The 25,000-nt window shown below is 53.2% G+C and overlaps 1 protein-coding gene across 14 annotated transcripts in view; it reads left to right on the top strand.

Annotated features, from left to right (window-relative positions):
- ENTPD6 (ectonucleoside triphosphate diphosphohydrolase 6) overlaps positions 1–9,087 on the top strand; it is a 33,336-nt gene extending 24,249 nt beyond the window's left edge. For 8 of the 14 annotated variants that reach the window (XM_055265629.2, XM_063633874.1, XM_055265626.2 and 5 more), the window contains 7 exons: positions 31–110; positions 724–788; positions 3,626–3,727; positions 5,219–5,359; positions 6,481–6,537; positions 7,586–7,698; positions 7,877–9,087. In XM_055265629.2, coding sequence (XP_055121604.2) covers positions 31–110; positions 724–788; positions 3,626–3,727; positions 5,219–5,359; positions 6,481–6,537; positions 7,586–7,698; positions 7,877–7,975 — 657 coding nt within the window. In that variant the 3' untranslated portion in view covers positions 7,976–9,087. The other 6 variants (XM_063633871.1, XM_063633870.1, XM_063633875.1 and 3 more) reach the window with 5 other exon arrangements.
- The last annotated feature ends 15,913 nt before the right edge of the window (positions 9,088–25,000 follow it).

The raw sequence follows: 25,000 nt of genomic DNA, 5'->3' as shown, positions 1-25,000 counted from the left end.
CAGGAAGCAGTTACCCTCGTTCTTTTCCAGGGCACCCTGCAGGCCTCCCCACCCGGCTACCTGACGGCACTGCGGATGTTTAACAGGACCTACAAGCTCTATTCCTACAGGTCTGCTTTCGGGAACAGGCGTGGGGAGGCGCCTTGGGGTGGGTATGCAGCTCCCGGGGCCTCGCACGGCCCTCTTGAGGTCATGGATGGCAGATCTGGTTATCCCTGTGCTGGGAATCCACCCAGACCTCTATCTCCTGCCTCCTCTGTCCTCCTCCTTCATCCTTTAATGTGTCTACAGTATACGCACATTCCTCCTTGTGCACATTCCTCCGTATGTGTTTATTGTGCTCTACTTTGGAGAAGGTTTGAGAAGTGGGAGGAACCATGGGCCGCACAGGAGTGTTCTGGGCCACCTATTGCCATGTGCAGGCTTCAGTCGATTCTTGTTATAAAGCAGGAGCATCCCAGACTGGTGTCGAGTCGGCCCCACTCACCGCAGTGTCTGCAGCTCCTGGATGAGCTCCTGCCGTATGATAGGCCCTCATGTGTTGAATTAATTAGCTAAGTTTCCTCAACTCTACAGAAAGAGGCTTTTAGAAGGAGCAGAGAAGCTCACTAACTGCCTTGCTGCAAGCTCCCCCTTCCCTACTCGGGCTGGGTCTCAGAGGTGAGCCTGCCATGCCCTGTACCTGCCATGGCAGCCACCCTCACTGAGGTGTCATTCCCACAGCTACCTCGGGCTCGGGCTGATGTCGGCACGCCTGGCGATCCTGGGCGGCGTGGAGGGGCAGCCTGGTGAGTGGACGTGTTGCCCCGGGCCCGCTCTCACAGCCTCTGCCCTCCATTCTCAGTGGGAACGAGGAGCCCCTCGGGAGGGCAGCAGCTTGGCCCTGCAGGAGAGGTCCCTCCGCCCCTCCCGCCCCACTGCTGTCCCGCTGCATGCCGGGCACCCAGCCAGGCCAGGGCATGTGAGTGGAGGGGCGTGCTGCAGGTCTTGTTGGTGGCGCCCTGATGGGGCAGGAACCCAGGGTGGTGTTGTACCTGTCCACTTTCCAAGGTATTTCTTTCTTTATTTTGAGACAGTGTCTCGCTCTGTCACCCAGGCTGGAGTGCAGTAGCATGATCCCAGCTCACTGCAGCCTCTGCCTCCCGGGTTCCAGCAATTTTCATGCCTCCGCCTCCCCAGTAGCTGGGACTACAGATATGTACCACCACGCCCAGCTAATTTTTGTATTTTTAGTAGAGATGGGATTTCACCATGTTGGCCAGGATGGTCTCGAAATCCTGCCTTCAAATGATTGCCTGTCTTGGCCTTCCAAAGTGCTGGGATTACAGGCGTGAGCCACGACACCCAGCCCCAAGTTATTTTTTAAAAGATGCTGATGAAATCCCTTCTGAAGCACTGAGCTGAAATTGAGGGAACCAGGGAACTGCACGCTCATCCCCTATGTTGGGAGCTAGCTTTAGGGATGTGAAGACAGGACCTTGTACAGACAGCACAGGAGGGCCGTGGAGGGTGCTGGGCTCTTGCCCTCAGGGATAGGTTTCCTCTCTCACTCATGATTCCAGCCTTGCAAGAACATCCCTCCTCCCTTGCTCTGCGAAGGGTCATGGAATGTGGGCTTGGCCCTTCCTGAGACATGGAGTTGGCCTGGGGATGCAGCCTGCATCAGGGCCAGGGCCGGGGCCTCTGCTCCTTACAATGGGCATCACAGCGGGCATGGACTCTTAGGAGATCTCAGGATTGCCATGGTCTGCTTCAGGGGCGGGGGCACAGCCCTGAGGCTGGTGGTGCCTCTCTTCCCTGATGGAACTGGCCAGGCCACAGAGGCCTTCCCAAGGCCTTAGTGTCTGATGTGTGTATGAGGTGCTCACCAGCGCCCACGTGTGCTCCAGCCAAATGCCCTTACCTCAGCCCCCAGTGCCCCATTGGCCCAGCACCCCTGCCCACCTCTTCCAAGGGCCTGGTATCTGACGGGGTAGGATGTTCAACTGGAATTTTCATTCTCCCGTGCATACCCTACTTCAGTTCTTTCTTTCAAATCCTGGTGTTTATCTTCATAATGGTATTTCTTTTGTTGCAAACAAAAACCATGTCTATGTCTCAGAAACACCTGCAGCCCTTATTCTGGGGCCAAAAACACCTATTATTTAGCCAATGAGAGAAGGCAGGTACCTCTTTGTCCCTTGTGGTTCCCAGGGAGTCGTGGCTTAGACCCTGAGTCCTCTCACACCCAGCAGAGCAGCAAGAAGGTCTCATGATCTCCTCGTCAGGCTGTACAAAGTGCCTGTTTTGGACACTTGGGGGCTGTGAGGACCCAGGAGAATGAGTCTCTGTTTTGTTACCAGTTATTGCATAACAGACCCCCCAAGTTGAGTGAGAGAACAGCAAACAGCAGTCACGGCTGGAATCTCACGGCAGACCACACAGGCTCATGTGGGCAGCACCTCCGCTGGGATCCTGGGGATCTGTGCACGTGCCTTTGGCTGTGCACAGACCCCCCCTCTGGGGTCCTGGGAGTCTGTGCAGCTGCATGTGGCTGTGGCAGCTGTCTAGGCCCCCCTGCTGGGGTCCTGGGGTTCTGTGCAGGTGCATGTGGCTGTGGCAGCTGTCTAGACTCCCTGCTGGGGTCCTGGGGGTCTGTGCACATGCCTGTGGCTGGGGCAGCTGTCTAAATCCCCCACTGGGGTCCTGGGGGTCTGTGCACGTGCCTGTGGCTGTGCACAGACCCCCTCTCTGGGGTCCTGGGAGTCTGTGCAGCTGCATGTGGCTGTGGCAGCTGTCTAGACACCCCCGCCCCACGCTGGAGTCCTGGGGTTCTGTGTAGGTGCATGTGGCCGTGGCAGCTGTCTAGACCCCCCTGCTGGGGTCCTGGGTCTCTGTGCACATGCCTGTGGCTGGGGCAGCTGTCTAAATCCCCCACTGGGGTCCTGGGGGTCTACACGTGCCTGTCGCTGGGCGGCTGTCTAGACCTGGGTGCTCTTCCACATGGCCTCACCCCAGCAGAGCAGCCTGGGATGCTTTTGTGGTGGCTTCAAAAAAGGAAGGCTACCCTGAGGCCACCATTTCCTGCCCATTCCATCAAGGAAAGCAGGTCCAGGCCAGAGTCCAGGGATGGGACCAGCACCTTTTGGTGGGACAGCAGCCTGCCATCCTCGAGGGTGATAGTGGGGCCAGCCCTGGGACCAATACGCTTCCTTTGCTTGTTTTGAGGCCCCGCCTTGCGCGTATTGGAGCAGCAGATTCCATTCAAGGCATGGTGGCACCTGGTAGCACTTGTCCTGGCCCTGCCACCAACCTACCAGCTACTCACAGCCTCAGTCACCTATAAAACTGGGTAATGATGGCTCCTCTCCTAAGAGGACTGTCATCACACTTCACTGAACAGCCCTTGGCCCAGGGCCTGGCACCCGGCATGCCCAGGGCCGTGAGCTGGGCATGGTCCTGGTAGCGGTGTGCTTCCTGGCTTTGCTGCCGCTTCCCAGGGAGGTGTTGCCTTCCCGGTGGACCTGGAAGCCACTCAGGTTCCCCCATCCTGTGTCAAGCTAGGCTCTCCGCGACTCCTAGCTCAGCCCTAGTCCATGGCAGTGATATACCTTCCTTTCTCTTTCCTTTTTAATCTCTGTTTCAGCTAAGGATGGAAAGGAGTTGGTCAGCCCTTGCTTGTCTCCCAGTTTCAAAGGAGAGTGGGAACACGCAGAAGTCACATACAGGGTTTCAGGGCAGAAAGCAGGTACGGGGAGGGTTGCTGCTTGTTGGGTTCTGTGGGTGAGAGTGGCGGCCTCCTCTCCCCCTTGCCTTTCCCACATCCCATGGGACGTTCCACGGGAGGCTCCTGACCTCTCTTTGAAGAGCCTGTACCTGCCCTGGAAGTGAAGGTGATTTGGCTGCAGGGGCCTGTGTCTGTGCTGAGAGCCAGCTCCTTCCATCTGCCTCTGCTCAACATTCCCCTGACTGTCACCAGAAGCTTCCCTCCTGAGGGCTGATTTCTTAAGAGGACTGCAGGGAGGAAGGACTGGACCAGCTGGGGGCTGAGATGCAGGGCTGGGGCTGGGAGCCCAGGGACTCTGTGCTGTGCCGGGTGGGAGTAGAGGGAGGGTCTGCTTCCACCCATCCTGCTCGAGGCCATGGAGCCCGCTGGCCCTGGGCAGGCTCTGGTGCTCGGCGCCCTTGCAGTTTCTTCTGAGAGAAATGTTCAAATGCCACTCCCAGACTGGGCACTCGGCATGAGGGGTGCGTGCCTTCAGGAACCGTTCAGGTCCCTCCGACTCAGTCACCCACTGGTGCATGTACCTGGGGGACCGCATCAGGCACAGCAGGACTGCACAGCTGTGTCCCACAGGAGGAGCCGGACAGTGAAGCACATTGGAAAAGGCTTCCAAGAGAAATAACACGGGGCGGGGGTCTGAGAGGGCGATTGCAGCTGTAAATAGGACAGCCAGGGATGGCCTCGTGGGGTACCAAGGGATCTAAGACAGGAGGAGGTTTCAAGAAACTGCACAGATCTGAAGCAGCAGCACCCTAGGCCGGGAAAGCAGCACACAGCTGCTGTGTTTAATGAACGAGGAGGAGGTGGTGTGGCTTGGTGAGGGACACCAGGAGGAAATGAAATGGAAGGGTCGGAGCGTGGGTCTGTGGACCGTGGGAACTCTGGAAGCACTCGAAGGACGAGGCCTGGTGGAGCAGGACTGGGAAAGCCAGGAAGCCAGGTCGAGGTGTGGGGCGTAGAGGCGCCCTCGGATGTCCACACGGTCCATTGGCTTCCGGGGTCCTCTGTTCCTGCTCTCCCTCAAGCCATGGGAGCTCGGCAAGTGAGCTGGGCCTCCGCTTCCTTATCTATGACATAGGGAGGGTGCAGGCCCCCCTGAGGAGGTGGGACGTGGGGCTGGCAGAGGAGGATTGCAGGGCAGATGGTTCCAACAGGCCAGAGGCCGGCTGGTGTCAGGCATCAGCAGCCTCCTCCTCAGAGTCCAGGTCTGCTGCTGCCTTCATGCCCACGGTCTTCACTCCCTGCACTGGGACCAACGATGCCCTGGCTCCTGAGGGCTGCTTTTGACCTGTGCGGGGAGCAGCCCCAACTTGGGGTGGGGTCTTAGGGGCTTCTGGACCTGCCTTTTCCTGACAATTCAGGTCAGAGTCTCAAGTCCCCTGGGAGGGGCCCCAAGCAGCTGTGAGGCCTGGGTGCTTGGAGCCCACTGACTGCTAGCCTTGTGCTTGTCCCCAGCGGCAAGCCTGCACGAGCTGTGTGCTGCCAGAGTGTCAGAGGTCCTTCAAAACAGAGTGCACAGGACGGAGGAAGTGAAGCATGTGGACTTCTATGCTTTCTCCTACTATTACGACCTTGCAGCTGGTGTGGGCCTCATAGGTAAGGGGGCCCGGATGGGCTGAGCAGGAAGGTCAGGGCGGTGGGGGGCGGGGATGGAGGGCGTGTGCTCCCCGAGGCAGAGGGCTGGTGGCAGGCAAGCAACCCTGTTGTCACATCCCTGCAGGAGGCCAGAAGCAGATTTGAGAAGGCGTCTGGTCCTGAGTAGGAAAAGATGAGTTTTTTGAGCCCTTCAGTAAAACCTTGTGGCTGGTGACTTGCTGTTGATTCCAGTTCCTGCTGGAAGGCAGGTGCTGCCCTGCACTGGCCCACGTTGTCTCAGACTCAGCCACTCTGCCCTACCCTGCAGCCCTGGCTACAGGAGGCCTCTTGTGACCTGCGGGTGGCTGCCCTGGCCCCGTGGGAGGGATCAGCTCACTGAATGTGGAGTCTCTCTGACTCACCCTGCACAGCCCAGGAAGCCAGATTAGGGCGGAAAAGGGTATTCAGAGTTTGCTGAGGCTAGTGGTGGTCAGGCTGTGTGGGAACTCTGGAGGGGGTTGCAGAGTCACTATCATGGTGAGAACATCAGAATGTATGGCCTGTGGTAAGGATAAGAACACTACTGTTTTAAATAAGCTGACACGGTGCTGGCTGTCTGGGCCCCGAGGCCTCCGGCGGGTCTCTGTGCTGACAAAGCTACCACTGACTGGGCTTGGGTGGAAGGTGGGTGGTCAAGGTGGAAGGCCACCAATAAACCACCCTTCACTTTATTTTTCAAGAACTTTTTTATTTTTTTTTACATTTGGGAAACTGATACCAGAATACTGTTGCTGAGCTCAGTGCTATGGCTTCAGGAAACATTTCAATTTCTCTACTTTTATTTTTCTTAACTTAAAACTTTACTCAATTTGGGGTCCTGGGTTCTTGGTGAGCTTTCTCAGGGGACACTGCAGGGTTGGGTTGTGGGGTGACCCTCTCAGCCCCCAAGCCCACCCCACACCACATCACCCAGAAGCCGCCCTCAAGAGCACGTGAGTGCCGCCTACAGCTGGAGGACCTGCCTCAGAAGCCAGTCAGCGCCTTGGGGCTCTCGGGCCGTCGTTCCCCGTGCCAGCCTCACGTCTCAGTGGCATCGCCAGCCTCACGGTGCTCCTGCACACTGGGTGTTGTGTCTCCCACAGATGCAGAGAAGGGAGGCAGCCTGGTGGTGGGGGACTTCGAGATCGCAGCCAAGTATGGTGAGTGATGCTGCAGGGGCCATCTCAAGCAGGGGCAGGCGCCCCGTGATGCTCGTGACGCAGGCGCTGGCCCTGACTCTCCTGGGTGTAGCCCCTCCTAAACAGTGGCCACAGGCAGGGGCCTCGGCCCCAGCTGAGAAAGGACCACCGTCCTCGTCCCACCCTCGTGGGGTCGTGAGGAACTGGGTCCCTTGATTCCACTTCCTCTGATGCCATTTTACTGCTACTAGGGTAACCCCAAGAGTGATTTCCCCTGGGATGTCCCAGTAAGTTCATGATTGTCACACAACCCTTAAGAAGCCGAGGCCCTACAGAATGGAGCCTGGGATGTGGGGTGGAAGGCTGTCCCCGGGGTCGCAGGTGACTAGCCTAGCAGACCCTGTGCCACACACCATGCCTCTCCACTGTCTCCTTCACGCCTGGCCCAGCAGCCAAGCCTTGGTGAACATCTCCTGCTCTTGGTTGCCCTTCCCAATGTGTGGGTCCAAAGAGCCCAACTTTGTACATCTTTCCAGAAAAAGTACTACCCTTCCCCTCCCCCAAACGTGGCTTTTTTAAAGCTTTTGTGTCATTTTCCCATTTGTGCCCATGGACACTGGGTATCCACAACTACAGCAGGAAAAGGCTTTGAGCAGAATCCCAGGACAGCTCTTGATGGATTTGTCCTTCCTCAAGAGCAGGAGTGGATTGTTCTGAGCTGGCTTTGGTGTTTTCTGTCCCCAGAAATCTTAGGTTTTATTCAGGTTGACACCTGGGAGAGGTGTCCAGGGTCTTAGATGTAGAAACATGGCTTGGAAGATGTTGGCCTATGACCCTAACACCAGGTGTGCAAATCCCCTTGGAGCCCAGACCCAGTGGCAGCCGGGGTTGCTGCCCACCTGCCTGTGCTGTGCACTGGGTGCCTTCTGCGCTCAGCTGCAGCCTTGTCTGTGAATCTGGAGTGCGGAGCCAGCGGGTGCCTGTAGTGGGTGGAATTGGGGTCTGCACTTGCCCCTCCGCCCCCAGGTGGGAGTCACCTGGAGCCTGAAGGGACGTGTCTCATCCCCAGTGTGTCGGACCCTGGAGACACAGCCTCAGAGCAGCCCCTTCGCATGCATGGACCTCACCTACGTCAGCCTGCTACTCCAGGAGTTCGGCTTTCCCAGGAGCAAAGTGCTGAAGGTAAGGGTGCCCTCAGGTCACGCCCCAGCCCCTTTATGGAGTGAGGGGCCTGGAACCACTTCAGTTGCGGGGGTCATGTCCCCCAGCCCATCCCTGGCTTCCAAGGAGCCGCAGCCTCCTGATGCACAAGCCTTTCCTGTCTGTGTGATGGTCCCCTCTCCCTCTCTGTCTTTTCAAGCTCACTCGGAAAATTGACAATGTTGAGACCAGCTGGGCTCTGGGGGCCATTTTTCATTACATCGACTCCCTGAACAGACAGAAGAGTCCAGCCTCATAGTGGCCGAGCCATCCCTGTCCCCGTCAGCAGTGTCTGCGTGTCTGCATAAACCCTCCTGTTCTGGACGTGACTTCATCCTGAGGAGCCACAGCGCAGGCCGTGGTGGCACTTTCTGCACACTGGCTCTGGGACTTGCAGAAGGCCTGGTGCTGCCCTGGCATCAGCCTCTTCCAGTCACATCTGGCCAGAGGGCTGTCTGGACCTGGGCCCTGCTCAATGCCACCTATCTGCCTGGGCTCCAAGTGGGCAGGACCAGGACAGAACCACAGGCACACACTGAGGGGGCAGTGTGGCTCCCTGCCTGTCCCATCCCCATGCCCTATCTGTGGGGTTGTGGCTGCTGCTGTGCGTGTCCCTGCGATGGGAGTCTCGTCTCCCAGCCTGTCAGTTTCCTCCGCAGGGCACAGCTCCCCTTCCTGCCAGAGTCTGGGAGGCGGTGCAGGCTGTCCTGGCTGCTCTGGGGAAGCCAAGGGACAGCCATCACACCCCCGGGACAGTAGGTCTGGGCGGCACCACTGGGGACTCTGGACTTGAGTGTGTTTGCCTCTTCCTTGGGTATGAATGTGTGAGTTCACCCAGAGGCCTGCTCTCCTCACACATTGTGTGTTTTGGGGTTAATGATGGAGGGAGACACCTCATGAACGGCAGGTGCCCACCTTCATTCAGGGAGTCTCCCAGCATGGGCAGATGCTGGGCATGAGCTGCTGTAAACGATTTGTGGCTGTGCTGCTTGAGTGACGTCTCTGTCGTGTGGGTGCCAAGTGCTTGTGTAGAAACTGTGTTCTGAGCCCCCTTTTCTGGACACCGACTGTGTCCTGTGAATGTATCGCTACTGTGAGCCGTTCCCGCCTAGCCAGAGCCACGTCTTAGATGCAGCTGTGCCGCGGGTCAGCTGAGCCACAGTCCCAGAACCAAGCTCTCGGTGTCTTGGGCCACAATCCGCCCACCTCGGGCTGACCCCACCTCCTCCATGGACAGTGTGAGCCCCGGGCCGTGCATCCTGCTCAGTGTGGCGCGGGTGCTGGAGCCGAGCTCGGTGAGCTGCTTCAGTGAATGTACAGTGCCCGGCACGAGCACTCATGTGTTCCACTCCCAATAAAAGGTTGACAGGGGCTTCCCCTTCTCTGGGATTCTTCTCGTTGAGCTACAGTAGCACTTGCCCACCTGGAACCTGAGATCCCTGTTTACTAAACCTTAGAAAAACTGCCAAAGGGGGTGGCGTATTTCCAGTCCTGTCGACGTCCCTCCTGAGGACGCAGCAGTGGCGGGCCCCTGGGGGCTGGGGCTGGTGAAGGGTCTGGCTGGTGGCCCCAGCCCTCCCAGCGTCTGTTGAGCACAGAGCTCCTCCTGTGCCAGGCCAGCAACCCACAGCATGGCCAGGTGAGGCCTGGGCACATTACCTCGAGTGAGCTGCAAGTCCTCATGTCATTGTGTTCAGCAAGGATCTGGTTTTGGTCTGGAAGCGTCCCGAAGGTGTCGCATGCCAGGGAAGCTGCAGACCAGCCCACACCCTGAGTGCTTGTGCCTGAAGCCCCCCCCAACCAACTGTCACAGGAGGACAGGGTCTCCCAGGGCTGCAGCGAATGCTGATGGAGCCACGTGGTAGAGGCCTGGACAGAGCGGGAAAGGACAAAAGACAAAAAGAGGAACAGTTTCCTCCCTCCCAGAGCCCGGGCCTCAAAGTGGGCAGGGGCAGGAGAGGGGTCCAGACGGAAACCTTCCTGAGGTCTGAGCCTGCAGGGCACACGGGGAAGGGACGAAGGGAAGATGGCCATGCTGCACAGGCTAGCCTCCCCAACCCTAGAGGCTGGAGGGAGACCCTGGGACAGGAATGAACCCCTCAGAGAACTGGAGCCAACTATTCTCTGCCTAGCAGTATCCTCAAAATGTAAACCTTGGGGGAGAGGTCTGCAGGTCAGCGTATGACACAGGCTGAGAAACAGCAGGAGAGATGGTCCCTCAATGAGTCAAAAGTCACATTAGGACTAGGGCTAGGAAGCTGCTTCTGGCAGGCATGACAAGGCCTATCCTCCCCACGCTCAGTGCCCCCGCCTGGGCTGGGTCTCCGCCAGCGCCTTTACTTCCATAATATCCACCAGCTTAAATATTTAAAGAACTCTGGAGGCTGAGAATCAGACGCATGAAGGTAAAGCCAAAATCAGTTTGGTCCATTTAAAGAAGGTCGTTGACCTCATGCCTGAAAAAGGCAAACAACTGGAAGTTTTCCAAAAGTGCACCAAATAAGTCATGGAATATTTCTGGGCCCGGCAAAGTATGCAAGTCATTTCTCTCTGAGTGTCTTTTGTGATAATGAAGTAGGCTCTCATTTGTCAAAAATAGCTACACATGCACATCGTAAAAGAAGCAAACTAGGGTTGCTTGAAAATTCTGTTCCCTCAGAGGATGTGTGCATTGACGAGCTCAGACAGGTCTCACACACCCCACATGCCACCCCAGCCCGAGTACCCCACATCACTTAGCACCCATTGCTGCCCACTGAGCTGCCTCAGTCCTGCAGTCCCCATGTCTGGATGGCAGGATCCCAGGGCAGTGAGTTTCAGGGCATAAGCAGACGTTGCCACGTTGCCTTCAATCCTACTGGACAAGCATGGGTGCTGGCCTCCCCCATGTCCTAACAGCTACAGCCAGTTTAATCTTTGCCATTCTGGCAGATTTAAAAAAATGATAACTGATAGTTTTAATATGCATGAATCTAATTCATCTGGTATATCTTAAGTTGTATTTCTGTGAAACAACTGTTCATATCCCTTGCAATTTTCTACAAGATTGTCATCATTTTTTTGTTAATTGTAGATCTTTATTTATTAAGGAAATTAGCCCATTGTGATAGAATGTGTCCAAAAATTTATCTTTTTGTGACTTCTAGGATTCACGTCATAATTAGGAAGGCTTCTCCACAGAGATAGTTTTAAAAGTTAACCAAAAGGTATTTTTATATTTTAGTTTCTTAATTTTTTGTTAAGAAACTAAACACGCCCGGCCTTGTTTTTTAATTAATTAATTACTTTATTTATTTATTTTTGAGATAGACTCTCCCTTTGTCACCCAGGCTGGAGTGCAGTGGTGCAGTCTGGGCTCACTGCAACCTCCACCTCCCAGGTTCAAGCAATTGTCCTGTCTCATCCTCCTGAGTAGCTGGGATTACAGGCACCCGCTACTGTGCCCGGCTGATTTTTGTATCTTTAGTAGAGATGGGGTTTCACCATCTTGGCCAGGCTGGTTTTGAACTCCTGACCAGGTGATCTGCCCATCTGGGCCTCCCAAAGTGCTGGGATTACAGGCATGAGCCACCGTGCCCTACCTTAACATTTTTAAATATGTTCAGGCACAGCAAATCATTGTTGCAGGGTGAATTCGATTTTTAGAACCATTTCAGAGTCATCAGAAGGCAAATGTGGCCAGCCATGGTGGCTCACGCCTGTAGTCCCAGCACTTTGGAGCCCAAGGCAGGTGGATCACTTGAGGTCAGGAGTACGAGACCACCCTGGCCAACATGGTGAAACCCCGTCTCTACTAAACATACCAAAAAAAGAAAAAAGAAAAAAAAAAGCCGGGCATGGTGGTGCGCTTCTGTAATCCCAGCTACTAGGGAGGCCGAGGTACGAAAATTGCTTGAACTCAGGAGGCAGAGGTTGCACTGAGCCGAGATCGTGCCACTGCACTCCAGCCTGGGCAACAGTGAGATTCCATCTCAAAAAAAAAAAAAAAAAAAAAAAGGCAAATGTGATATTCAGACTAGGGTAATACTATTTTTGGATTAAATCAAGGATGATGAGGCCGGGCGCGGTGGCTCACGCCTGTAATCCCAGCACTTTGGGAGGCCGAGGTGGGCGGATCACGAGGTCAGGAGATCGAGACCATCCTGACTAACACAGTGAAACCCCGTCTCTACTAAAAATACAAAAAAATTAGCTGGGCGTGGTGGCGGGCGCCTGTAGTCCCAGCTACTCGGGAGGCTGAGGCAGGAGAATGGCATGAACCCGGGAGGTGGAGTTTACAATGAGCGGAGATGGCGCCACTGCGCTCCAGCCTGGGTGACAGAGCGAGACTCCGTCTCAAAAAAATAAATAAATAAATAAAAAATCTTATTTAAAAAAAAAAAAAAAAAAATCAAGGATGATGGCCAGGCGTGGTGGCTCATGCCTGTAATCCCAGCACATTGGGAGGCTGAGGGGGGTGGATCACGAGGTCAGGAGTTCGAGACCAGCCTGACCAACATGGTGAAACCACGTCTCTACTAAAAATACAAAAAATTAGCTGGGCCTGGTGGTGCATGCCTGTAGTCCCAGCTACTCCAGAGGCTGAGGCAGGAGAATCGCTTGAACCCGGGAGGTGAAGGTTGCAGTGAGCAGAGATCACACCACTGCACTCCAGCCTGGGTGACAGGGCGAGACTGAGACTCCATCTCAAAAAATCAAGGATGATGAGAGAAATGAGGCAGTTCCAGGAAGGAGCTCTCAGGAGTGTGCGGGTCGCAGCCATCAGTGACAGAGTCCCCAGGCAAGGTCTTTGAGGAGCCACACTTGGCATGCAGTCTCTGATAGAGGTGTTTAATACGACCTGTGTGGAGGCCATGAGATGTGGGGCATGTTTGAAACAACTGGGGCTGTTCATCCTGCAACAAAGAGCTTTTGGCTGGACAGCAATATGACACGTGTCTTCACTATTACTGAAGGATTGTCAGTTGCTGGCTTTTGCCGTGTGGCTCCAGAGGCAGCGGAAGTTATGGGGACACCGCTGTCAGGTTTCTCACTCAAGCATCGCTCACTCACACGATGAACGATGTCCAGGGCTAAGGCGGGCTTGTCCTTGGGATGTGCCCCTTCACCTGCGGGCATCGGGGTGCTTGAGAAAGGAGCCTGCATGATCGGGTTCTTCCAGTGTCTTCACACTCATCAGATTCTTGGATTCGCCTTGAAAATGATTTTGAAAATCATGGTCAGGTAAGCATACTTAACCTCTTTCTTCCTTAATTGTAAATGAATAACGGTAGTCGTGTTTATGGAGTGCTTGCTGTGTGTCAGGCATGGTGCGGACTGGACTATGCATTATGTGGTCAGAGATTGAATCCTCAGCCTCAAGGCAGGTACCGTGCATCTCCGCCCTGCCGCCGAGAGAGAAGCAGGCCTGCAGGAACTTGGGGACTTACCTGGACCCACTCAGATGCGGTTCTGCAGGCTTCCTACACCCAAACAGTGGGCTGCCTTGCCTCCCAAAGTGGCAACTGTTTCCAGAGGAATGGTTACTGATCACATCAGGCCCTGTGCTCATTATCAAAGGCAGGTCTCTCCACTGAAGAATCAGCCCTCTCCGTAACAGTGTGCTTGTAATGTTTACAAAAATAGTTACACAGTTGAGAGAAATAATAACTCCCTCTAGGCCTCACTGCCGCTTTATCATTTTGACAGCCTCTGATTATTTTCCTGTTACTGATTCAGTGGATAAAGCTTTCCCTTTAAGAGCTTAAGTGCAGCCTTGTGAATCTTAGTACCTGCCACATGATTTACATAGTTCAGAAGCAGACATCCCCCTATAAGGCCTCCTGTTTCAAGAAGTCTCTCTAGAGGTCAGAAGAGCCCACAGCCAAGTTTTATGGCACAGCACAGAGTGGTAGGATGGCTCTAAATACAGCTTCCGAGAGGGTCGAGTGCTCAGCTGGCACAGAGATGTGATTCCTCCAGACTCAGCAGGGAGGACAGCCAGGGATCGCATGGTTTTGTAAATTAAAATGCCCAGGCTCAAAGGCCTGCAAGGACTTACCTTAAAACAACAGGGAGGCCGGGTACGGTGGCTCACAACTATAATCCCAGCACTTTGGAAGGCTGAGGTGGGCAGATCACAAGGTCAGGAGTTCGAGACCAGCCTGGCCAATACGGTGAAACCCCATGTCTACTAAAAATACAAATATTAGCCAGGCATGGTGGCAGGCGCCTGTAGTCCCAGCTACTCGGGAGGCTGAGGCAGGAGAATAGGTTGAACCCAGGAGGCGGAGGTTGCAGTGAGCCGAGATCACACCACTGCACTCCAGCCTGGGTGACAGAGTGAGACTGCGTCTCAAATAAAGCAAGAGGGAGAGTCTGGATGCAGTGGCTCATGCCTGTAATCCCAGCACTTTGGGAGGCCAAGGCGGGCGGATCACAAGGTCAGGAGTTCAAGACCAATCTGGGCAACATAGTGAAACCATGTCTCCATTAAAAATATAAAAATTAGCCAGGCATGATGGCCCATGCCTGTAATCCCAGCTACTTGAGAGGCTGAGGCACAAGAATCACTTGAACCTGGGAGGCGGAGGTTGCAGTGAGCTGAGATTGTGCCGCTGCACTCCAACCTAGAGGGCAAAGCAAGACTCTCAAAAAAACAAAAAACGAAAAAACGGAGAGTTTTCCTGTTGATAGTCACCTGGGCTGTTTCCTGTTAGGGGCTTTCTGAATAAGGCTTCTGTGAACATTCTTGTGCAAGTTGTTTTATAGGCATAGGTTTTTATTTCATTTGGATGAATATTTAAAGGCAGAATGGCTGGGTCATATGGCATGTGAATGTTTATAAGAACCTACTGGGCTCGGTGCGGTGGCTCACGCCTGTAATCCCAGCACTTTGGGAGGCTGAGGCGGGTGGATCACAAGGTCAGGAGTTCAAGACCAGCCTAGCCAACATGGTGAAACCACGTCTCTACTAAAAATACAAAAATTAGCTGGGTGTGGTGACGTGTGCCTGTAGTCCCAGCTACTCAGGAGGCTGAGGCAGGAGAATCGCTTGAACCCGGGATGCGGATGTTGCAGTGAGCTGAGATTGTGCCATGGCACTCCAGCCTGAACAACAGGGCGAGACTCCGTCATAAAAAAAAAAAAAAAAAAAAAAATTAGCTGGGCGTGGTGGCACATGCCTGTAGTCCCAGCTACTTGGGAGGCTGAGGCAGGAGAATCGCTTGAACCCAGTAGGCGGAGGTTGTGGTGAGCCGAGATTGTGCCACCACACTCCAGCCTGGGTGACAGAGCAAGACTCAAAAAAAAAAAGAATTTCTGACCCATGCTGCAACATGGTGAACCTTGGAAACATTATGCTAAAGTAAAAAAAGCTAGACAGACACAAAGGACTCCGTAGTGTATGATTCCATTTATGTGAAATGGCCCGTCCACAGAGACAGATTGGTGGTTGCCAGGAGCTGGGGTGGGGGAGAAGGAAGAGTAACTGACGGACTGGTGCGCAGGGCTTTTGGGGGGTAATGAAAAAGTTTAACACTTAGATTATGGTGATGCTCGCACAACTCCATAAATATACTGTAAACCATGGACTTGTGCACTTAAATAGGCAGCTTTCTGGTATAAAAATTATATATCAGTAAGGCAGTTTGAAAAATGAAGACTCGAACTCCAGAAGGCAACAGTCTGAAAACAATAGGTTTCCTCCAGAAAGTCCCCCTGAGGTAAAGCTCATTCTAGTCTGAGAGCAGATGACCTTCTCTTGTCTTTTCAAACCTTAGACTTTTTTCAATCTTGTCCTTGTTTCCCCTTAGACTCTGAGAGGAGCATCAGACCTGCTCGTTCGCTGGTGAACCCAAGTCCAACAGGTGCTGCCCTGGTGCGGGGGTCCCTCCGAGTGACAGGAGGTTGCCTGTAAAAAGGAGAGGAATTGAAATCCCCACACTGGGGATATTGGTCCTCCTCCACACCCCCACCCCGGCATTTCCTAGTACAGCCAGCGATCCTCTTCTGTTTTCTCAGTAGGTGCGCCTGGCCTGGACTCCACCCAAGCCAAACAGCCGAGGTGAAATGGTTGGGCAGAGCAAATAGGCTTTCCTTTACTTCCCCTTGGACAAATCACACTGGGCTCAAAGCCTCTGCTGGAATTCCTCCTTCTGCTGCGAGGCCCAGAGTGGCCACATCCCCTGCCTGATGGGGTCGTGAGTCACTGGCTCTCTCTGGGTTTTACCTTGACCTAGTGAATGTTTTTCTAAGAATATTTTATTATTGAGGTATCATTTTCATATAATAGTGAAGGGGTGGGTTGCCCCTCCACACCTGTGGGTGTTTCTCGTTAGGTGGAACGAGAGACTTGGAAAAGAAAGAGACACAGAGACAAAATATAGAGAAAGAAAAAGGCCGGGCGTGGTGGCTCACGCTTGTAATCCCAGCACTTTGGGAGGCCGAGGCGGGCGGATCACGAGGTCAGGAGATCGAGACCACGGTGAAACCCCGTCTCTACTAAAAATAGAAAAAATTAGCCGGGCGTGGTGGCGGACGCCTGTAGTCCCAGCTACTCAGAGAGGCTGAGGCAGGAGAATGGCGTGAACCCAGGAGGCGGAGCTTCCAGTGAGCCAAGATTGCGCCACTGCACTCCAGCCTGGGCGACAGAGCGAGACTCCGTCTCAAAAAAAAAAAAAAAAGAGAGAAAGAAAAAAGGGGGCCCATGGGACCAGCGTTCAGCATTAGGAGGATCCCGCTGGCCTCTGAGTTCCCTTACTATTTATTGATAATTATTGGGTGTTTCTCGGAGAGGGGGATGTGGCAGGGTCATAGGATAATAGTGGGGAGAAGGTCAGCAGGTAAACACGTGAACAAAGGTCTCTGCATCATAAACAAGGTAAAGAATCAAGTGCTGTGATTTAGATATGTATACACATAAACATCTCAATGCCTTAAAGAGCAGTATTGCTGCCCGCATGTCCCACCTCCAGCCCTAAGGCAGTTTTCTCCTATCTCAGTAGATGGAACATACAATCAGGTTTTATTTATTTATTTTTTTTTGAGACGGAGTCTTGCTCTGTCGCCCAGGCTGGAGTGCAGTGGCGCGATCTCGGCTCACTGCAAGCTCCGCCTCCCGGGTTCACGCCATTCTCCTGCCTCAGCCTCTCCGAGTAGCTGGGACTACAGGCGCCCGCCACCACGCCCGGCTAATTTTTTTGTATTTTTATTAGAGACGAGGTTTCAACAGGTCTCGATCTCCTGACCTCTTGATCCACCTGCCTCGGCCTCTCAAAGTGCTGGGATTACAAGCGTGAGCCACCGCGCCCGGCACAATCAGGTTTTACAGGGAGACATTCCATTGCCCAGGGATGGGCAGGAGACAGATGCCTTCCTCTTGTCTCAACTGCAAAGAGGCATTCCTTCCTCTTTTACTAATCCTCCTCAGCACAGACCCTTTACGGGTGTCGGGCTGGGGGACGGTCAGGCCTTTCCCTTCCCATGAGGCCATATTTCAGACTATCACATGGGGAGAAACCTTGGACAATACCTGGCTTTCCTAGGCAGAGGTCCCTGAGGCCTTCCGCAGTGTTTTGTGTCCCTGGGTACTTGAGATTAGGGAGTGGCGATGACTCTTAATGAGCATGCTGCCTTCAAGCATCTGTTTAACAAAGCACATCTTGCACAGCCCTTAATCCATTTAACCCTGAGTTGACATAGCACATGTTTCAGAGAGCACGGGGTTGGGGGTAAGGTTACAGATTAACAGCATCTCAAGGCAGAAGAATTTTTCTTAGTACGAAACAAAATGGAGTCTCCTATGTCTACTTCTTTCTACACAGACACAGTAACAATCTGATCTCTCTTTCTTTTCTCCACATAATAGGACACACAGATCTTAGGTGTACAGTTCAAATCATTTCGGCAAATGCATGCACCCATGTGGCTCACACCCCCATCAAAATAGAGAACATTGCTATTACCCCAGAAAACTCCGAGAGTACCCTGCCCCTGGACTCTAGCAGCCCCTGTCTGATGTCCATCGTGACGTATTACTGTCACCCGTTCTGGAACATTATGGAAATGGCATCATCCAGTGTCTGCTCTTGTGTGTCTGGCCTTCAGCTAAGCATGATGTTTGTGAGATTCATGCAGGTGGATGCGTGCAGCTCATTCCTTTTCATTGTTGAATAGTAATCAATTATTTCAACATACCACACTTTGTTTCTTCATTTGCCTGTTGATAGTCCCCTGGGCCGTTTCCTCTTTGGAGCTTTAATGAATAAGCCTTCTGTGACCATTCTTGTGCAAGTCTTTTATAGGCATATGTTTTTATTTCTTTTGGATGATTATCTAAAGGCAGAATGGCTGGGTCATATGGCATGTGAATGTTTAACTTTATAAGAACCTACCAACCAGTTATAACCGGTTATAAGAACCTACCAGTGGCTGGGCGTGGTGGCTCACGCCTGTAATCCCAGCAGTTTGCGGGGCTGAGGTGGGCGGATCACGAGGTCAGCATATCGAGACCATCCTGGCTAACACAGTGAAACCCCGTCTCTACTAAAAATACAAAAAAATTAGCCGGGCGTGGTGGCGGGCGCCTGTAGTCCCAGCTGCTTGGGAGGCTGAGGCAGGAGAATGGCGTGAACTCGGGAGGCGGAGCTTGCAGTGAGCTGAGATGGTGCCACTACACTCCAGCCTGGGCGACAGAGCAAAACTCCGTCTCAATAAAAAAACCTACCAACATGGCTGTAACATTTTACTCTGCCATTAGCAGTGTGTGAGAATTCCAGTTGCTTCACATCCATGCTAGCACTTGGTACTGTCTGTAATTTTAATATTAACTGTTCTGGGGGGAGTACTGCTGTCCTATTATGCTGTTGTCATTTTTTGAACAGATAGGGTCTCACTAAGTTGCCTAGGCTGGACTCAAACTCCTGAGCTCAAGTGATTCTCCCACCTCAGCTTCGGAGTAGCTGGAACTACAGGTGCATGCCACCACACCTGGCTCCGTGGAGTTTTAATGTGCATCACCCTGAGTGAGGCAGTGAATTTTAAAGGAGCCTCCAAGAATCCTCCTGCCCAGGCCAGCCTGCCTCCCCTCCCAAGCACCCTGTTGCCTGGCATGCTGCATAGAGAACCAATGGGACTCCTTCCTGAGGACTCACCTGTGAGCCTGGACGTGCAAGGCAGCGCTACGGACACGGGTTCCTCGCCCAGAGGTCCACACTCCAGGGTAGTGAACGGCCACCTCTTTCTGTAAAGAGCAGCCAGTAAATATTTCAGGCTTTGCAGGCCATGCAGTCTCTTTTGTCTGCTCACCTCTGCTGTCGAAGGGTGACAGAAACTTAGACAACTGTAAATGAATGAGAGAAGCTGTGTCCCAACTTGATTTATGGACACTGAAATTCAAATTTCATATCATTTTAACACCATGATTACTTGGATTTTTTTTCAATCATTTAAAAATGTAAAAGGTATTCCTAGCTTGAGAGCCATACAAAAACAGGCAGGGGACCAGATCCAGAGGCTCCTGTGCTCAGTGCCCCATTTTAGGCAGGCAGAGCAGCCAGCTCAAGGCACTTCTGCACTAGGCAGGCTCTCAGGAGCGGCTTCGCAGAGAACCAGGCCAGCCACACGGAGCTCCAGCATCCTACCTGCTCCAGGAGGCAGCTTCCTCAGGATGAGTCCAGGTAGGGACACACACCACTCCCAAGGGAAACACCTACGGGCCAGAGGAGGGCGAGGGCCAGGCTGCGAAGGGCTTGAGAGTACCCGATTGGTGTCCACAGCCCCTCCCTGCCCAGCAGGCAGCTCCCAAGCTCCCTGACTACGGGCTTCCTCTGTCTCCCTCCGGCCTCGCTGACCTCAGTACTGCTCCCTGCTCGCCTGGTCCCTTTGGAATCCACATATCAGGATGCCCACTGGTTTTGGCCCAGTGTTCGCCTTCACCCTGGCCACCTCAAATCTGTCTTTGCCCTGCCCATGCCCAGCCTGAGGACCTGCCAGGAAGGGGCCTGGGTTGGGGGTGTAGGATTCTTGTCTTTCTTGTGAGGTAGTGGTTTGCAGGAAGGGTGCTGGGCTCAGACCTCCATCTGGGGAGTGGAGTCTGCAGCCTGTGGAGGCTCTGAGGAGGGCCCAGGAGGCAGGAGGACCTGTGTGGAGTCTACTGCAGGGCCCCCAGCAACAGGACCCCAAGAGCAGTAGCCACAGGTTGGAAGAGGGATATGCATCACCATAAGGAACAAAACACAATGGCTGGGTGCGGTGGCTCATGCCTGTAATCCCTGCACATTGGGAAGCCGAGGTGGGTGGATCACCTGAGGTCAGGAGTTTGAGACCAGCCTGGCCAACATGACGAAACCGTCTCTACTAAAAATACAAAAAATTGGCTCGGCGCGGTGGTAGGCGCCTGTAATTCCAGCTACTCAGGAAGCTGAGGCAGGAGAACCGCTTGAACCCGGGAGGTGGAGGTCGCAATAAGCCTAGACCACGCCAAAAAAAAAAAAAAAATGCAAGGCAAGTCCTGAGCCCGTGGCCCCCGGACTCCTCCTGGGAAGACTGGCTGCTGGGCAGATTCCTTGTAGCTTGTGGAGAAGGCCTGGGTGTCGCTGGTACCACTGGCCTTAAGGAAGGACCTAGAGCCCTGTTGGGTGTGGGGAGGGCCAGGAGGCGTTGGATAAGGTAGGGAGGAAGATGGTGGAAGGCCCATGACCGTGGGATGTGGGACCCCACAGGCCCATGGCCCAGGTCCAGGGAGGTCTGCCACACCCACAGATGCTGCCCACAGGGGGTGGTTGCAAGTGTGCCCACAGTGCACTGTCACACTTGTATACACCAGACTGCAATGAAGAGCTTCTCGAGACCCCACTCCTCACAGCCCCTCCAGTTGCATGCAGCGGGAGGTTCAGCCACTGTCCTTCCTAACAGGGTAGAGGTCTGATGGCTGAGGGCTTCGGGGAACAGGATGTGCTCTTTTGGGCTGGTCCCTCACACAGCATTACTCATCCATGTGGGAGAGTGAAGTTGTAGGTGACTCATCCTTGTGTTGGTATGAATATGCCACAGTGTATTTATCCATTCCAGTGATGACAGACGTTTGCATCGTTTCCAGTTTGGGACTATTCTGAATAGGGCTGTTCTGAACGTTCTTGTACTTGCCTTGGGGTGAGCATAAGCATTCATTTCTGTTGGGTGTTTTCTTTGGAGTAGAATTGCTGGGTCATAGGGAGGCATTTGTTTAGTGAACACTGCCAGTTTTTCAAAGGGATTGTACTAACCTATAAGGAGTTGTGTTGATGTGGAAACTGAAGGCGCTGAGAAGCACATTAGGGTCAGTGGGTGACATCAGGGACACCCCCAAACTGATATTGAGGGGGTCCAACTTGAGGTGTTCAGGACCATTTTACAGGTGTCCCAAACGACAGGGGCTCCAGCTGACACTGTCAGTCCTGACAATAGAGGACTGAAATAGAATCTCTGGCATTTGCGGTAGGATTTGGATTTGAGGGGTTGTGAAAGGGGAGAATATTAGAAATGCCAGGCTGGGAGTGTGGAGATGGAGAGCAGCATGCTTTGATGGAACTGTGGGCCCTGGAGACACAGGCTGAGGAAGGAGTCAGAGCCCAGGGAGTGTGGCAGGCTGGGCAAGTCCCACGGGTTCAGAGAAGGGGCAAGGGTTTGAATGCCTTCCCCTCCAGAACCCGTGTTGAATTTCGATTGCTGGTGTAATAGTATTGGGAGGTGGGGCCTTTAAGAGGTGATTAAGCCGTGAGGGCTGCACCCTTATGGTGGGTTTAATGCCTTACTGAGAGGGCTTTGAGAGTGGGTTCTCTCTTGGCTTTTCACCTACCATGTGAGCATGCAGCATGTCCCCTCCGGAGGACACACCGTGCAAAAGACACCATGGAAGAAGCGAAGAGCCTCACCAGGCCCCAAACCTGCCGGCATCTTGACTGTGCACTGAGAAGGACACTCCATCATTAGACTTTTCAGCCTCCAGAACCGTGAGGTTGTATTAGTCCATTTTTGCATTGCTCTAAATACTTGAGACTGGGTAATTTATAAAGAAAAGAGGTTTAATTGACTCATGGTTCTGCGGGCTGTATAGGAAGCGTAGTACCGGTATCTGCTCAGCCTCTGGGGAGGCCTCAGGAATCTTACCATCATGGTGGAAGGCGAAGGGGGAGGCAGGCAGATCACATGGCCAGAGCAGAAGCAGGGGGTGGGGCGCACACTTTTAAACAACCAGATTTCCTGAAAACTCACTATCTTGAGAACAGCATCAAGGAGATGGTGCTAAACCATTCATGAGAAATCCACCCCATCATCGAGTCACGTCTCACCAGGCCCCACCTCCAAAACAACTCAACATGATTACAATTCACCATGAGGTTTAGGTGGGAACACAGACCTGAACCGTATCAGAGGTCTTTGTGTTTTGTGTGGATGTGAAGCTCAGTGCCTGGCTGGCAGTAGGTGCGATGCAGATGGAGCCAGTGTCTGACGAATGAAGGAACCGTCTTTTGCTGGTGGGGTCCGGGTCTCACCGACCTGCCATCCCCTTGGGGCCTAACGGGTGGGAAGTGGCCAGATGGAGGACTCCTCCTGGGTTGTCTGAGGACACTGGGCCGGCGCACTTGGGTGGCGCAGAGGCAGTTCCTAGGGACACTTGTTTTCCAGCGCCATTTCCACAGGTGCTGTGCTCATACTTCTCACATTAATTGAGGCCAGCTGGAGAGAGCTAGGCTTTCTCAGTGTGAACTTAACCTGTCCTCTGGAGAGGCCGGACATTTTAACAGCCAGGCCCATGGGTACACTGGAACCTTCCACTCAGTGCTATGCTGGCAGGTTTGTGTTAGCCAGACGGGTGGAAGGACCCCTGAGCGTCTAAGTGCCGATTTCATCCCGGGCCTGATACAGACTGAGCAGGAAGTGGTGGGGTGCAGACATGCATATCGGTGGCTCAGCCTGGCCTTCTGAGCCCTGCCTCTTGGATGAAACCACCCGCCTGGTCACTCTGGGGCAGTGGGGAGTGCAGTCCAGTGCTCAGCTCCACAGTGACCACTACAGCTCCCAGGGTGGGCCCATTTAACATATACCCTCTCCCCCAAAGTCAGGACATGTTTCTGACTTGGAAGACGGAAGGGTGGTGGCCCTAGGGTGTGACCAGCTTGCTGTCTCTTTAGCATGCTCACCTGTCCCTTACTAACTCCTGTCAGGGGAGGGCTGGGGCAGAGTACCAGGCCCACTCTCGTCCCAGCTCTGGAACTCATCTCGCAGTCATTCAGTAGCAGCAGTTAGGCCTAGCTCACAGATGCCTTGAGGCCCCCCCCCCCGAGAGCTCCTGTGCCCCCATCCACATACTGGGGAAGTCCTGCTAGAACCGGGGCACTGGGTTAGAACGGCAGCCCACCCTGTGGCAGAGATTCCCACATTGCACAGTAAAAAAATATGCCCTGGAGATGGCCGAGTGCGGTGGCTCATGCCTGTAATCCTAACACTTTGGGAGGCCAAGGCGGGTGGATCACCTGAGGTTGGGAGTTTGAGACCAGCCTGGCCAACATAGTGAAACTCCATCTCTACTAAAAATACAAAAATTAGGTGGGTGCCTGTAATCCCAGCTGCTCAGGAGGCTGAGGCACGAGAATCGCTTGAACCTGGGAGGTGGAGGTTGCAGTGAGCCGAGATCGTGCTGTTGCACTCCAGCCTGGGCAACAAGAGCAAGACTCCATCTGAAAAAAAAAAACTGCTCTGGAGGTGCTCACTAAGCAGGTGGAATTCTGGGTTTGGGGCTTTGGGAATGTGCTAGTCACAAGCCCTGTGGAGAGTTTTTATTTGCAAGTTTGGGAAACTGCCTCAAGTATTATCTGCACTTCTATAAACTGTGTCCTAGAAGCCTGTACTATGTTATTATGTAATGTAATATACTACATATGTTAATGTATAATATACTGCGTTATGTTACAGCAGAGTAAGTGATGTTTGTCCTTCTTGGCGCACTGGATCAGACTCATAATGTGCGTTTGTCCCCTGGGTGGCAATGCTAAGTTGCGTCACTTCATGAGGCTGGAGTCTGCCATACCTCTCCATTGCAAATCCCTTTTCCCTTTTATAGCTAATAAAGGTAATGTGTAGGATGAGGCTTTGAGATGGAATGAATCCCCTGTTCCCCTGTGGCCGTTGTCCAGTAGTTCTCAAAATCTCCTCCTGCATTGATTTGGCATCCTGTAGAGAGGAGCAGCTTCCTTCTTCCCCATCTCCATTTCATTTCTTCTCAGTATCACTCTGGTCTCATAGATTCTTTTTCCTGTAATGTCAGTGTGTTAAAATCATTAATGTGTTTAAGATCTGTTGACACACCCCAGTGGAGGGAGGGCATCAGTTCCACAGTGTCATTCCAGCTGGTGGGCTCTTTATTCCCTCGAGCTTTATAATTACCAGCCTCTCAAAAATAATGCCTTTGTTATTTATCTCTGTTTCCTGAAAGCCTGGGTCTGTGTTCATTTGCAAACACGAAATTGACCAGCACAGATCTGCCAGTGGCGTTGCTGGGATCCCAGAGAGATTTTCCCTCTGCACCTGCGGTCTCAAGGGCCGGTGGTGCTTCTGAGTCACTCATTTCACCAGCGATCAATGAGACACTCTTCAGGTTCTCAAGAAGCTTAAGCCTAGCAGACCAAAAATGTCTGTTTTCCACACCCCACTTCTAAGTCCCACAGCATCTTCTTCCATTCACAAGACGTCTTTCATCTCTTTTTCTGAGGCAGATGACAGGGAACTTGCTACAGACAGAATCTTAAATACCTATTTAAAAGAACTTTAGGCTGGGCACAGTGGCTCATGCCTGTAATCCCAACACTTAGGACGACCGAGTTGGGTGGATGGCTTGAGCCCGTGAGTTCAAGACCAGCCTAGGCAACACAGCGAAACCTCATCTCTATAATAAATACAAAAATTAGCTGGGTGTGGTGGCACGCACCTGTAGTTCCAACTACTTGGGAGGCTGAGGTGGGAGGATAACCTGAGCCTGGGAGATCGAGGCTGCAGTGAGCCGTGATCACACCACGGCATTCCAGCCTGGGCAACACCATGAGAGCCTGTCTCAAAAAACAAAAAGATAAAAGAACTTTAAAGGTAATGTATTATTTCCAACAACACAGAATAGCTCCCTACAACAGTAACGAAACCAGAACCAGCATCCATCCCTTCTTAGTGATTTTTAAAAAATTACCTCCCAAAAAGAGAAGACAGAGACATAGAGGACAGTCTGAAACAGGGATTCCCTGATGCTGAGGTTAGCAGATGCTCTGGCCTGATC

Source organism: Symphalangus syndactylus, chromosome 24 (assembly GCF_028878055.3).
Source record: "Symphalangus syndactylus isolate Jambi chromosome 24, NHGRI_mSymSyn1-v2.1_pri, whole genome shotgun sequence".
NCBI classification, from domain to species: domain Eukaryota; kingdom Metazoa; phylum Chordata; class Mammalia; order Primates; family Hylobatidae; genus Symphalangus; species Symphalangus syndactylus.
This window is presented reverse-complemented; position numbering and strand designations above follow the sequence as displayed.